The sequence below is a fragment of the Paroedura picta genome, chromosome 9 (assembly GCF_049243985.1).
Source record: "Paroedura picta isolate Pp20150507F chromosome 9, Ppicta_v3.0, whole genome shotgun sequence".
Classification (NCBI taxonomy): Eukaryota; Metazoa; Chordata; class Lepidosauria; order Squamata; family Gekkonidae; genus Paroedura; species Paroedura picta.
The window spans coordinates 49,503,012-49,515,364 of record NC_135377.1 but is presented as its reverse complement, the minus strand read 5'-3'; the positions used below and the strand labels follow the sequence as shown (position 1 = coordinate 49,515,364).

At 42.2% G+C, this 12,353-nt stretch overlaps 2 protein-coding genes across 4 annotated transcripts in view; one reads left to right on the top strand and one right to left on the bottom strand.

The window, feature by feature from the left end:
• Nucleotides 1-740: 740 nt before the first annotated feature.
• On the bottom strand, nt 741-10,731 carry NDUFV2 (NADH:ubiquinone oxidoreductase core subunit V2). 2 transcript variants are annotated; one of them, XM_077352771.1, is made up of 8 exons: nt 10,537-10,731; nt 8,961-9,026; nt 6,739-6,801; nt 6,538-6,654; nt 4,876-5,044; nt 2,551-2,660; nt 2,312-2,388; nt 741-888 (listed from the first exon to the last, which is right to left on the bottom strand). In XM_077352771.1, exons 1-8 carry the CDS (start codon nt 10,576-10,578, stop codon nt 795-797), a joined length of 738 nt encoding a protein of 245 aa, XP_077208886.1. In that variant the 5' UTR covers nt 10,579-10,731; the 3' UTR covers nt 741-794. The 2 variants fall into 2 exon arrangements, with proteins under 2 accessions (XP_077208886.1, XP_077208885.1); XM_077352770.1 differs by having other exon boundaries at nt 10,517-10,727.
• LOC143844925 (uncharacterized) overlaps nt 9,821-12,353 on the top strand; it is a 112,043-nt gene continuing 109,510 nt past the window's right edge. For both annotated transcript variants that reach the window (XR_013234195.1, XM_077352777.1), the window contains exon 1: nt 9,821-9,956. Coding sequence is in view for 1 of the 2 variants with exons in the window: in XM_077352777.1 (XP_077208892.1) it covers nt 9,919-9,956 (38 nt within the window). In the remaining variant the exon portion in view is untranslated. The remainder of the gene's footprint in view (nt 9,957-12,353) is intronic.

Here is a 12,353-nt window from a genome sequence, read left to right as displayed (position 1 = left end):
CATAGTTTTCTAAGGCAGGAATTACCAGACATTTCTACTGTAAGGACCACAGCAAGTTTTTTTAAAACTGTTAACAACCAGGAAACCCACCTGTGATTCTTAACTCATTTATGTGAAATCACAGCAACTTTGTAGTCAGATGATGAAATATACCCTCACACTCCAACACAAGACTGCCTATTTCAAGTCACCTAATTAGCATCTACAAGTCAAGGAAACATCTTGAAGAACAGATTTCACATTAGAATTCTGTTTCCTGACATGATTATTTGAGAAGCAACAAGCAATGACTGGGCACTGTAACAAAAACTTTCAGTAACAGGTGGAACTCTGGAGACCTATACTTCCATTCAGCAAAACCTGTATTACGGAGTAAGGTGCCAGCCCTTTCACAGTCAAAACTGTTTGGTCACTGGCTAATGTGTTGTTCTTCCTAGGCTTCCTTACGTCACTCACATTTAAGCCAAAGGTTATGCTTAGGTTCTTATACTTCTCTGTTTCTAAATGGTTTTTATTGCTTCCATGTATTTCTAATTATTTACATTGAATGTTGTAAACAACCTCATTTTATATATACATGTTTCTAGTTATGCAAGCTGATAAGGCTGTTTTAACCTTTTTCATTTAGTACCAAAACAAAAATAAAACTCAATTGTTTTAATCTCAGATTGTAGTGTTTCAATATTTGAGCTATGCTAAAAGACATTACCAAAATCTTACTGAAATTAATAAAATACTCATTTTCAGCTATCCACAGTTCAGATTTATTAGTCCTTTTTAGTTTTTACAACTTGTTAAAGGCCTGCTTGAATTCCAAAACCAGGTCCTTTCGGTGGTTCTGTCAGAGAAGTCAGTCCACCAGTTGGCTCACATGAGAAGCGTCCGCTCCTGAAAATAAAATTTTAACCATCAGTCGTCAATGACTCAGATCTGAGTTTTTTCCAAAGCTTCTATAGAAAGGCAGTACTGTCTGGAATATCTGTATGTAAATAGGAACTCAGTGATTAATCTTAAAATCATCAGATATGCCTCTAATCTCTCTGCATACTTTCTTACGAGTGCATCACCTAGAGCAGTGGTCCCCAACCTTTTAATCAGCAGGGACCGGTCAACGCTTGACAATTTTACTGAGGCCCCGGGGAGGGGTAGTCTTTTGCCAAGGGACTTTGCTGCCGCTGCCTGAGCCCCTGCTCCACTTGCTTTCCCGCCGGTGCCCCTGACTTCCTGCCCTCCGCTGTGGGGCGCTGCCAGCAGCAGCTGTGCAGTGCCACGCCAAGGGGAGCCCCAGCCATTGCAGCCGCTCGAGAATACCAAAGGTGAGCTGGCTGCAGAGTGCCAGGACAGCCCCTGAGGCAGCAGCTGGGGCAGAAGACTAGGAGGAGTCACGGCCTGGTACCAACTGATCTACGGACCGGTCCCAGTCCCCGGACAGGGAGTTGGGGACCACTGACCTAGAGGATCTGATTCTGCATATTTAGGTGTAGGCATCACTGCAAGTCTAGAATGGCTTCTAGGCACTTGATTGGAAGCAATGGTAACCTTGAACAAACATTAAACTGCCTTACACCGAATCAACATTTGTCCAAGGTCAGTATCGCCAACTTAGAATGGCAGTGGCTCTCCAGGGACTCAGGCAGAGGTCTTCCACATCACGTGCAACTTTAACCTTGCTGGCAATTGAACCTGGGACCTTCTGCATGACATGCAGATGTTCTACTGAGCCATAGCTGCTTCTCCCCTGGTTCTAGGACTCTATCCCTGATGGGTGGTTCTCGACACTGTTAGGGAGGCAGGACTAAAAAATTACTTCTTCCTGTCTCCTTGGTAGAACCGCCCATCTTATCCTGTTTTTCTCCTGCCTCGCAGGGAGTACATTGAGCTTTTGCTATTCACCCTTTTGCTAGATTTATCTTTATATCTAACTTTTCCTTAACTCTTTCCTACCCTTCTTCATCCAGAGTAATTAACATGTGGAATTCAATGCTGGATGAAGTGGGGAAGTTAGAATCATAGACAGCTTCAAAAAGGTACTGGATAAGCATCGAACAGAGGTCCATGAGTGACTGTTAGCCACAACACATAGATGAATACTATGCCTAGGCCATGATGCTCTGCATTCTTGATGCTTGGGGGGCAGCAGTGGGAGGGCTTTTGGAGTTCTGGCCCTACTGGTTGATCTCTGGAAGGTACTTGGGTTTTGGCCTCTGTGACACAGTGTGTTAGACTGAATGAGCCTGATCCAATATGGCTTCTCTTATGTGTTTTATCACAAATTTCCTCCTAATATTCTGCACTGTATAAAATAGAGTACCTTGGGCCAGGTTTTGGAGCTTTTCCAGCCCTTAGCTCATCAATTATATCCTCAATGTCTTTCGCGGTTAGGTCTTCCTGTAATGCAAAATATAAGGAAAATGCAGCATTCTTTAAAAAAGGAATCCTTACCAGCTACTATGTTTTTCATAGGATTAAAAAAAACTAGCAATAAATTTGACTTTTGTTTTAATCTTAGAAGAACACATATGCACGTATGATTTTGTGAAAGACACTTACATAATAGTTATCATTTATTTGTACCATTGGTGCATTTACACAGGCACCTAAGCATTCTACTTCAGTCAATGTGAAGAGTTTATCAGGTGTTGTTTCCCCCACTTTTATGCCTAAGGGAAGAAAAAATAGTTTAATAGACACAGCAATAAAAGCACAAACTAAGTAACTATTGGTGCAAAGCAGGTCCTATATTGAGCTATCATGTGCACATACAGGTGCTGCATTTGCAGTTCCCCAGCCAATCCAGCAGCTGGTGTTATATTCTGCTTAAAAAAAAAAAAAAAACCTTGGCTACAGTGGTGTAGCTGTGGTTGCTTAATCAGACTAGACAATCCAGTTTCTTTCACAAGACTCTACACTATCATACCAATTTTAAGCCATTTTAAATATCTGCCTTCTTAAATAAAACATACTCTTGAAGGTGTTTGTTAAACCATAAGGAACATTTTAAAAGCTATATCCTTTTAATATTGAATAATCCGTATATACTCGTATATAAGCTGAGGCACCTCATTTTACCACAAAAAACTGGGCAAACTTATTGACACGCATATAAGCCGAAGGTGGGAAATGCAGCAGCTACTGGCAAATTTACAGAGTGGCATATGCACTTAATCCATGCTCCATCATCACAGGCTTTCCCATCCAGTCTCCTCGCCCCCAACAAATACAGAAAAGTCAAGAGGATGAATAGCTGCTGGTTTTTGTACCCCACTTTTCACTGACCAAAGGAGTCTCAAAGCAGCTTACAATCGCCTTCCCTTCCTCTCTTAATGCCAGACACCCTGGGAGACCACTGACAGATCTGCTCTGTGAGAACAGCTCTGGCAGGAGAACAAAACAGTGCCCTCAGGCCAGCAAAGCAGAGCAGAACATTAGTACCCAAAGTTGGCAACCTACTACAACAAGTACAACAGCTATCAAACTGGGAGAATGGACAGCTACAGTGCCCCCCAGAACAAAACACTGAAATGAACTCGAAAACTGAAAGAAAGAGCTATAAAAATCAACTTTTAAAAGAACACAACCCCAAGAAGAAAAGGCAAACAATGCTGCCCCTCAGATAAAAGAAGAAAGAAGCACTAGGTGAAAGAAACAGTACGTAAATCCCAAAACCTTTTCTTCATACAAACTGACCTCTTTCTTGCTATTCTCGGAGTGCATACCTTTATATAAACTGGTACTGGCTTGGTGTAGTGGTTAGGAGCACGGACCTCTAATCCGGTGACCAAGTTTTCGTTCCCTGCTCCCCACATGAGGCCAAGCTGGGTGACCTTGGGTTTGCCATAGCCCTGATAAAGCTGTTATGACCAGCAGTAATATTAGGGCTCTCTCAGCCTCGCCAGCCTCACAGGGTGTCTGTTGTGGGGAGAGGAAAGGGAAGGGGATTGTAAGCCGCTTTGAGACTCCTTTGGGTAGAGAAAAGTGGCATATAAGAACCAACTTTTCTTCTACCATTGTCTTTAAGGCCAAGTGTGCAGAATAGATAAAGGAATGTGGACACTTCAGCAGGCTATTACCATGACATTATACATTTAGGACACTTAAGTCATTACTGAGACTTCTTCCATGATCCAAGTAACAGTATATGTGTTACGTGTAGGCAGCCTATTACAAGTTTCTACTAGGGCTGCCAATAAAGGTTTTCTGAATCTGAATCATTCTGCTAGGACCAAAGAAATGTAAAAAGCAAAGCCTTTTTGAAAAAGTCTGCAGTTGAAAATTCTGTTATGTTCAGAAGTACACAGACTTACTCCTGTGCTATACTGACTGTACATAGTTCTCTTTAAAACCTTACAGCAGTCACAAATTTGGCAGGTTAGTACAAATCACTATGCAGTTAAGTCACCTTTTCCAGCTCTTAGCCATATACAGTTCTTTCTTTCCAGTCTCTGGATACATTCTTGTACAAGTTCCAAACTTCATTTCTTTGCCCTACCTACATCATCTCTTTTGAATAACTAACCAATGTCTCAAGTCCCAGATACTCCTTTTGTAATCCCATGCTTTTTTACTTTCCTTCTTTTAACACCTTATTGCAGGGGTAGACAACCTGTGGTCCTCCAGATGTCCATGGACTACAATTGAATTGTACTCCACGAACATCTGGAGGACCACAGGTTGACTACCCCTGCCTTATTGTATCAAATTTATCTTTAGAATCTGAGAATGCAGCTATTGGCATCCAAAGCATCTACTGCTTGACCTGCCTTAGTGACACTAGGCAGTTCTGTCATCACTGCCAGAAGCTTCACTACCATAAAATCTCGTAATAAGGTACAATACATGGATAGATTAAATAAGAAAGGCACTATGGCATCATACCAAGCTTCTTCTGGATGGCTTCTAAGATGCTGTCAGAATCTTGCAGCATGCAAGGTGTAGTGGTACAAATCTGAATATGGAACTTTCCAACAGGTTTACGATTATACATGGTGTAAAAGGTTGCTACTTCATATACTCTCATAGGAGGCATCTGTAGAATCTCAGCAACCTATGAGAGAAAAGTATTCTTTCAAGCAATTAATGAGAAGCTTCAATAAGCCAACATTTCCAAGAGGAATTCTTCCAATTTCGACTTGAAATCTCATTAATCAACAGCATTTCCAATAAAATGCAACAGTGAAACATGCTGCTAATAAGGAATTTGGGTATGATTCAAGCATAAATGCTGACACAATTGACTTCCAGTTACCTTTCAATTTAAGTACAAAATTTATATACCTGCTTGTGTGAGATATTACTAGCCTATTATACAAGAACAAGTAAAAATACTGCAATAAAATCATAGAAACCTTAATTGAAAATATCAAAATGTGAAGCTGCTTCTCAACATATCCTTCATCTAGGTCAGTGGTTCTCACCCTGGGGTTGGGGACCCCTTTGGGGGTCAAACGACCCTTTCACAGGGGTTGCAGCAGGGTTTGTCCGGGGGCACACCATCCACACAACAGCCTTGCGGTGTAGATCGACATAGAGCATTCATCTGTGTGGAGTATCGGAAAAGATTGGCATGGTGGAACGAGAGGCAGAACTGAATGGAGAAACCCCAGAAAAACAATTTATATACAATCATGAACAATGGATCTTCATACCATTGGTCAGTTTGGGTTTAATTTCTGTGAAAGAACACTTGCATAATTATCTGGTTGGGGGTTACCACAACACGAGGAACTTTATTAAAGGGTCGCTGCATTAAGAAGGTTGAGAACCACTGTTCTAGGTCTACATACTTATGAATGTGGTGTTTTCATTTCTCACCCTTCCCCAAAGAATTATGTACTATTTGATTTACATCACATCGCAATGGCAGTTTTGGCATCCTCAAGGGACTCAAATTCTATTATTTTAAATGTTCTTTGAGTCTTGGAAACAAAAAGTCTGAAGGGGCAAGTTCAGGGCTGTGGGTTGGATGGAATAAGGTTTACCAACAAAGTTCTCAAGGTTCAGCCTTTGCTACACTTGAAGAAGGAGAAGGTGCATTGCTGTGATAGAAAAAAAATTATTTGGTACAACGTCCCTGGTCTTTTTCTCTCCAGTGCAGTTTTCATTTTACTTAAAATGTCTTCATCATAAGTCCCTTTGAGAAACTTGTTTTGTTTGGAATGAACATTCTGTTTGTTATGAACCCTAGTAGAAATACTTTTTGACTTACCCTTGTACCAAACCAAGTCTAAAGTGATGTCCTCATCTGTTTCTCAGTAATAGCCTATAATTGACAGTTAACCTTGGGAGGCCTATTGCAAACTTTTAGCTAGGCCATTATGGTGAAGACCACAGACAGAATGCTTTTATTCTGACTCAGACGCCTGTAACAGTTTATAAAACTCAATTTAAGAATTGAGAATACGGAAAAGAGGACAACATGAGCATGTATAATTTGTTTTGCAAAGCCTTGTTACAAACTGATTCCTGCCAGTTACTTACCATGACAGAAGTGAATCTAAGAAATAATAACAGATTTATGACCAAAAATTACTTAAGTACCTTATTCATAGCGGATATAGGTAGCCATCCATTTTGTCTTTGGGCTAGATCAAGGACTGGCATCACAGCTGCAGATCTGTGTCCCTCTGGGAAGTTGTTTACTATTGCCTCTATTCTCTATCCAAGAAAAATACACGTCACAGTGGGCCATAATCTCAGTTTAATATTCAATTCAATTTCCTGGCCATCACCAAGACATACCTTATAATTTTCAGGTGTGAAATCAAATGGGGTATCTGGATTGTTTTCAGGAGTATCTCTGTGCTGGAAAAAATAAATGTAGAACACATTATTACTTATTTGAAAACATGCATTAAGTAATCATGTGTAATTATTTGCAAACATTAAGGCAAACATGCATTTCAGATAACTAGATGCAAAGTTGTACTATCAACTGTGGGGAAGAGGAATTGTGCTGGAAAGGGATTAAGGGGAGAGATGGACCTTAATAAATCCTTTTGCTTAAGTATTGCAGTCTTCTGTACTTGAAACTGGGTGGCCCCTATTTCAGTTTAATTGTCAATCATTCAATGCCCAATCAACTAGCTTTGTTCCCTTTACGAAAAACAATTGTTTCTCCTCATGTGCGAAGTATGCCTCTCTGGTATGGCCACATCACTATGTCTGGGTGCAGACTATGTTTTGGGAGCCAAGGAGACATTCAAATAGCTCTTCCTTTGTGTTGCATGGCACAACATAGCTACATAATCCCCCAAATGCATAAACATACTGAGGGTGTTTTTAAAATGGAGCCATATAGACCAGTAAGGACACTCATCCTTATCATCTCATAATAGTGACATTCTAGTTAAATTTTTGCTAAGGGATAAAGACCCACTCATTTCCAACATGGTAGCAAAATTCCTTTACATCTCTACTAGAATTAGATCGGAAAGAATGTCTGAATGATAGTAATGGGTAATGGGTAATGGATAGGCCATATTATCACTTGGGTTAACAAACTGCTCTAGAAGATGTATTGATTCCCTGTCCCTGCAGTTAACTCCTCTGAGGTTTCTCCCCCCTTCTTCTTTACATGTTATAACCCTTCCCCCCTGCCTACAATAACATATTGTTTCCATTAATACATTGTTTTAACATATATATTTTACTGCATATATTGTTTAACTTTTATAATGGATTGCAGTCTCTATTGATAAATTATCTATACGGGTCAATTGACTGAATAAACATACTACTACTACTACCAGTAAGGACTGGCACCTTAGTTCATTTTGTGTTCCTCATTTTCTGGAAGCCCACTGTCAGTACCAAATGAGAAAGCTACAGCAATTTTCCCTAGGCAGGTGAAAGCTGCTTCAATTCTTGAGTAATTACATTACAATCCCCAAACCAAATGCTAAATGCTCTTGAGCAAATGGGTACTTCAAAGTAATAAGTACAGTTGAAGATTATGAAATTGCTGTAGAGGGCATTAACTCTGATACACAATGCAGGTACATCTATAGCATGTCAAGGAAAAAAATGTTCTAGCCTTTATTTCAACATGCTAATGTTTATACAGAATAAGCTTTCAATACTGAAGAGCATTAAAGTGTGATTCCTAATTGTGCAATTCAGCTTTCTGTCAGCAGGAGATGAGCTTAAGAGGCCAGCAGGACTCCCCATCAGAGCTGGGCAGAGCGTAATCATGCCAGAGGACACAGAGGGAAACTCTAGTTTTATCACATACTGCCAACGGAGGCTAATGCTGCAGCACCTATTTTGCTGTCTTCTTGCCCGATTCCCTTTGTCAGGTAGGTGAGGGAATATTTTCCAGTATCAATTACAATGAAGTTTGCATGCAGACAGCGGTGTGACAACTGTAAAGGTGCTATTCATTACAGCCATTTCAAAACATTCAGAATCAAAGCACTTGTCTTATGCACTCCCTATAGCTCAAATTACAGTGCAGCCATATTCTACCAATGCAATATCCTGAATAAGAGAATTTCCAATTCTAGGTAATTCTGGTAAACATCTTGGTTATGCTGTGCACTAATCTATGACCCACTGTTTGATTACCTATATGGTCTTGTAATGCCCGTTTGACATAGTGTGCTCTGCACACAAAAGCTTACACCTTGAATAAAACTTTTTATTTATTTTATTTATTATTATATTTATATACCGCCCTCCCCGGAGGCTCAGGGCGGTTTTTGTTTTGCTGGTCTTAAAGTTGCCATTGAACTTAAAGGTGCCAATGGACTCAAACTTTGTTCTCCAACGCTAGGGTAAGAGTTGCCACTGCTTATAAAGCAGAAGAATCCTACACAACTAAGTGAAAACATGTAGGAATTTCTAGCTCATCTGAAACGTTTTCTCTTGAAACATCTACACATACTGCAATGTACAAAAAAGGGAAAAGATATTTCTAATGAGTGAAACATACAAATCTCAACTTCCAGTTACAAATTACTTACCACAAACAAGGCTCCTCCAGCACTACTGCGTACAGCTGTTGCATGAAAGCAGCGGATCTGCTTAACCTTAAAACCAACATGCAAACATAGAAGGTTAGTATTCTTCAGCTGTATCTTTTAGATATTTTTCTTGCTAGGTATACAATGCATTTTGTACAAAAAGAAGACTACAGAATATGTAGATTATTTGGCAGGACAAACCCTGAGAATCAATTCTTCCAGATAAATCTTTATTATCACCTACCCATTCCCACAGTCTTCAATGGCTCTGTGACATCAGAAATCAGAAAGTATTATAATTCCCTGTCATCAGATTAGGATGGCTGCCTAGGACTATCAATGGCAACTATACGCTCCTAACAACTTACTGAACATGAAAGGCTTTCCAAGGAGTTCTTTGAGAGAGTCAAAAGATTTTGTGGGGATTCAAACCTGGATCTCCCAGATCCTAGTCCAGCACTTTATTTGCTGCACCACACTGGCTCTCACGACACTGAGTTTTATGCACATACATGTTATACTGCATGTGTCAAACAACAGTATTCATGTTTTATGTACACATAATCCCTGTTGAGTTTTTCTAAAATTCTGCTATTTTGAGACAGTCCTTGAAGATTGGTTAGTGAATACTCAATCCTCTTTGTTTTCAAGGCAAGGGCCCTTCAGGAGTTAATGGATTCCTCAAGTTGTTAAGAATTAAATAACGCATCACAACAGTCATCCTCTGTTCCATTTCCCAAAACACATTTTATAGCCTGCTTCTGCAATAACTACACTTTTTCAACTGTTTGAAGATCCTCTGAAATAATTTTTCAGACTTCCAGGAGCCTGGGAAGTAACGTCAGCTGGCCACACCCCTTTTCTTCCCTCCCCCTGCCTTTACTACTATGGCAGCTTTGACTCCTGCAATCTGGAAAGAAAGGTAGGAGTTGAGAAGATAGACCAGACTGCCCTACGCATGCCACTTCTGAATTCCAAGGGACCCCTGCACTGCAGGTAAGTACTAGGTAGATAGTCAAGGAGAGCACATGGGATGAAGGAAATAACAGGGCAGAATTGTCCCTTAGTACTCTCACTTTTCTGGCTTCTGCTCCAGCCCACCTGCGCTGCATTTTCCATTCTCACCACCCAACCCTCTTTATAACGAGAATCTGGGAGAAACCAGGGAGGGTTTGACCTTGAGTGTCAAAAGCATGCAGCTGCCCGTAACAAGCCACAAGTCTCTTCCATTAGGGAAAGGTCACCCTAGGAAGAAGTAGGGAAGCGGTGCGGGTGCGTTTTAGCGTTCCCCACGCCCGCCTTTAGATTATTTTCGGGGTTTGGTTGAAAGGTGATGCACATTGCGATCTGGACCCTCAGAGAGCTCAACGCAAGAGCCCTCCCACCCGGTGGAGCGTGGAAATGCCCATTCCCCTCCCCCGACCACTCGCCCCGCGCCCCCGTTATCCCCCTTCCCCGTCTTCCTCGATCCCAGCCCGCCAGCAGACTCCTCCTCTTCCGGCCTCTGTAGCCCTGAGGAGGCCATGCCCTTGGCCTCTACCGCCCTCCCTCCGCACCTCGATCCCTGGCGCTTTACCGAGAGCGCGAAGACGGCCCGCAAAGGCGCAGAGAGCAACATGGCAGCTCCTGGTGCGGCCGCCCCGCGTCCCTTTCCCGAAGACGCAGCTCCCCGTCTGTCTTGGCCCCGCGCTAGGCACGCAGGCGCACTGCGAGCAGGAGGGCTGGTTTGGAGAACGGCGCATCTCCGCCCAGGCAGAGAGACGGACGCGCGCGCCCGGTGGGCGGGGCTTCCTGCGCGGAATTCGGTCTCGGCTCTTACCCCCCCCCCTTAGGGTATCCGAGGGCCAGAGGATGTCAGCGGTGGTTCCCTTTTCAGTATTTTTGAAGTCCTTATGCAAAACACGTTTTAACGGTGGCCTGTGTAAAACGCAAGAATGTAGGTTTTTTTTTTTTTATGCGACAAAGTATTCGTCATATTATACTATTGTAACCTACACGAGCTTACTGAGAGTCCCCATGACTTGGAAGTGTGTCTGTTCCTGCAAGTAGGGTTGCCAATCGCCAGGTGGTGGCGGGAGTTATCCAGCTATTACACCTGTAGAAAATGGCCAATTTGGAAGGTAGGTTCTATCGCGGTATGCCCTATTGAAATGGGTCCTCTTGCTGGTCTTCACAATCCAGTCTTCCAACAACGTGATTAGTGAATGCGACCCTAAGTGACCCAGCCAGTGTGCTCTAATGAAGTATGTTCTTTGTTGTGCTTATTAATTAATTACCGCCCTCCCCTAAGGCTCAGGGCAGTTCACATAGAACTAAACAGAACAATACATTGAAAGTTGTTATAGCGAATAAAAGATCAGTAATAATAACAATAAACAGAGAAATAACATTTTAACATAACAATCTAACAGACTGATCATTGGTCATATCTGCTGCATGGGTTCAAGGGAGGGAGGTTCAGATGTTTAGTTTTGGTTGACGTCAACTAAATGCCTGGGGGAGGATCTCCCTTTTGCAGGCACTGCGGAACTGTATATGATTTTACTTGGGGATGACAGAATTGTAAGGAACTAACAACCAGCTGATTTAACCCTCAGGGGACAACAACAAGACCACTAACACCCACCCCCCAGTCATTGTTCACAACATCCAGAGCAAGTACAGCAAACAAACAAAGCACACACAATCTACTGAGAAAGTAGCTGAAAGCAGCTGGTGGTGGTGTCAGAATCCACTGATTACTGCCATGATTTAATCTGTTTTAGCCTTTGTGTAGCCATGTTGGCTGTCTGTTTTCTAACCCTGAACTGTCTGCTAACCATTCAGTATAGTAACAAGCGCTGTTATCCAGTAGTAACACTGGATGCTCCAAGGCCAATGCTGGGCATCTTATCATTGTTGGCTGTTTTCCCAGATGGCACTTGGACATGAAAAGCTTATTGTGTCTGTGTGTGTGTGTGAATATCTTTGGCGGGAAAGGTTGGGGGATAAGAACTGCTTTTTGAATTGACAAGCCAGATTTGGCTTTGAACGTCTTAGATAGAGCTGCTTTGAAATAAACGCTTGCTTTTGAAAGGAGCTGTTGTTTTCGAGTCTGTCATCCTGACAGGTTACTGTCTCAGTCCTAGCTATCACTGGAGACTTGTGGCCTAGGGATGCCAGCCTCCAGGAGAGACCTGGGGATCCCCTGGAATTACAGTTCTGCTCCAGAGTGCAGAGATCAGTTTCCCTGAAGGAAATGGATGCTTTGGAGGGTGGACTCTTTGACGTCGTACCCCTCCTGAGGCCCCTGCCTTTCCCAGGTTCCATCCCCAAATCTCCTGGAATTTCCCAACCTGGATCTAGCAATCCTACTCCCCATCCTCCACCAGTGGCTGAGGGGCAGACCTGACA